The sequence below is a fragment of the Seriola lalandi genome, unplaced genomic scaffold (assembly GCF_002814215.2).
Source record: "Seriola lalandi dorsalis isolate HSWRI2012SDOR001 ecotype SW California unplaced genomic scaffold, Sedor1 jcf7180001976557, whole genome shotgun sequence".
Taxonomy (NCBI): Eukaryota; Metazoa; Chordata; class Actinopteri; order Carangiformes; family Carangidae; genus Seriola; species Seriola lalandi.
This window is the reverse complement of record NW_019447223.1, coordinates 1-1,152: the sequence shown is the minus strand read 5'-3', so window position 1 is coordinate 1,152 and position 1,152 is coordinate 1. Positions and strand designations below refer to the sequence as shown.

The window sequence follows — 1,152 nt, the reverse complement described above, 5'->3', positions numbered from 1 at the left end:
GTTTGTATATATCTATTTGTGGAAGTTATTTTTTGGTTTTTGTAAATAAACATTAGAGTCAGTGGATGGTGTCATGGAGGAATGTGCAGATTTAGTACATTGTGAATCTGAAATTAGTTATTTGTGGTTTAAATTATTTAATTAGGAGTGTTGTTGATAAATTGTTGATGATTTTGTGGATTTGATTTATCATATATTATTTGTGCTCTTAATCAGTAGAGCTGTGATATAGTCATATTTGTATATATACATGTTTCAGAAGTTTTGATGGTGACAGCAGAGGCCAAATGAAACAGTTTGCCAAATCAAAATACGACTTTGTGGCAAGAAACAACACGGAGCTGTCAGTTCTCAAAGACGAGGTCGTCGAGGTAAACGAGCTGTTTGTTTCTTTCATACTTCAGATTTAACAATGTGCATATTTTATTTTGTATTTTCTAATATTTTATGTATAAACCAGGTGATAAATGCTGCAAACACATTGCTAACTCAAACCCTCTGCAGCAACTGATGAAATGTAAATTCAGTTCTAAACTCGAGTTCAAACTGAGCCTCAGTTAACTGTCTAATCGTCCCTGACTCTTGTCTGTCAGGTTGTGGACGACAGGAAGCAGTGGTGGAAGGTTCGTAACGGCTGTGGGGCGTCCGGCTACGTGCCAAACAACATCCTGGAGATAACCAAAGCTGTGGACATCACTGGCCGTGGAGAGCCCATCTACAGCCACACCATCCAGGTAGGAGGCAGCAGATCATGCTAATGCTAATGCTAACTGTGGCTGCAGCTCACCAGGAGTTTGTTGTTTATTTAATGTCGTCTCAGTTTCCATTAAATCTCATCTGTGTTCATGTGGTTCTGTTTCTGATGATTAAAGCTCATGATGCCAAAGAAGGAGTTTGAGTTGTTTAAGGTAGGACAGGGAGTGTTTCTAGTCTGCAGTGTTTTTAGTCTACAGTGTTTTTAGTCTGCAGTGTTTTTAGTCTGCAGTGTTTTAGTCTGCAGTGTTTTTAGTCTACACTCTGCAGTGTTTTAGTCTGCAGTGTTTTTAGTCTACACTCTGCAGTGTTTTTAGTCTGCAGTGTTTTAGTCTACAGTGTTTTTAGTCTGCAGTGTTTTTAGTCTGCAGTGTTTTAGTCTGCAGTGTTTTTAGTCTA

General features: G+C 38.5%; 1 protein-coding gene across 1 annotated transcript; it reads left to right on the top strand.

Annotated features, from left to right (window-relative positions):
- Positions 1 to 11: 11 nt before the first annotated feature.
- Positions 12 to 977, top strand: LOC111656582 (epidermal growth factor receptor kinase substrate 8-like). Its single transcript, XM_087174260.1, has 2 exons — positions 12 to 371; positions 594 to 977. The coding sequence occupies exons 1-2, from the start codon at positions 288 to 290 to the stop codon at positions 756 to 758; spliced, it is 249 nt and encodes an 82-aa protein (XP_087030386.1). The 5' UTR covers positions 12 to 287; the 3' UTR covers positions 759 to 977.
- The last annotated feature ends 175 nt before the right edge of the window (positions 978 to 1,152 follow it).

Excerpts from the sequence above, each read along its gene's own strand:
- LOC111656582 (XM_087174260.1), top strand. The coding sequence starts at position 288 with ATGAAACAGTTTGCCAAATCAAAATACGACTTTGTGGCAAGAAACAAC. Across the intron at positions 372-593 it reads TCAAAGACGAGGTCGTCGAG|GTTGTGGACGACAGGAAGCA; the intron begins GTAAACGAGCTG and ends CTTGTCTGTCAG.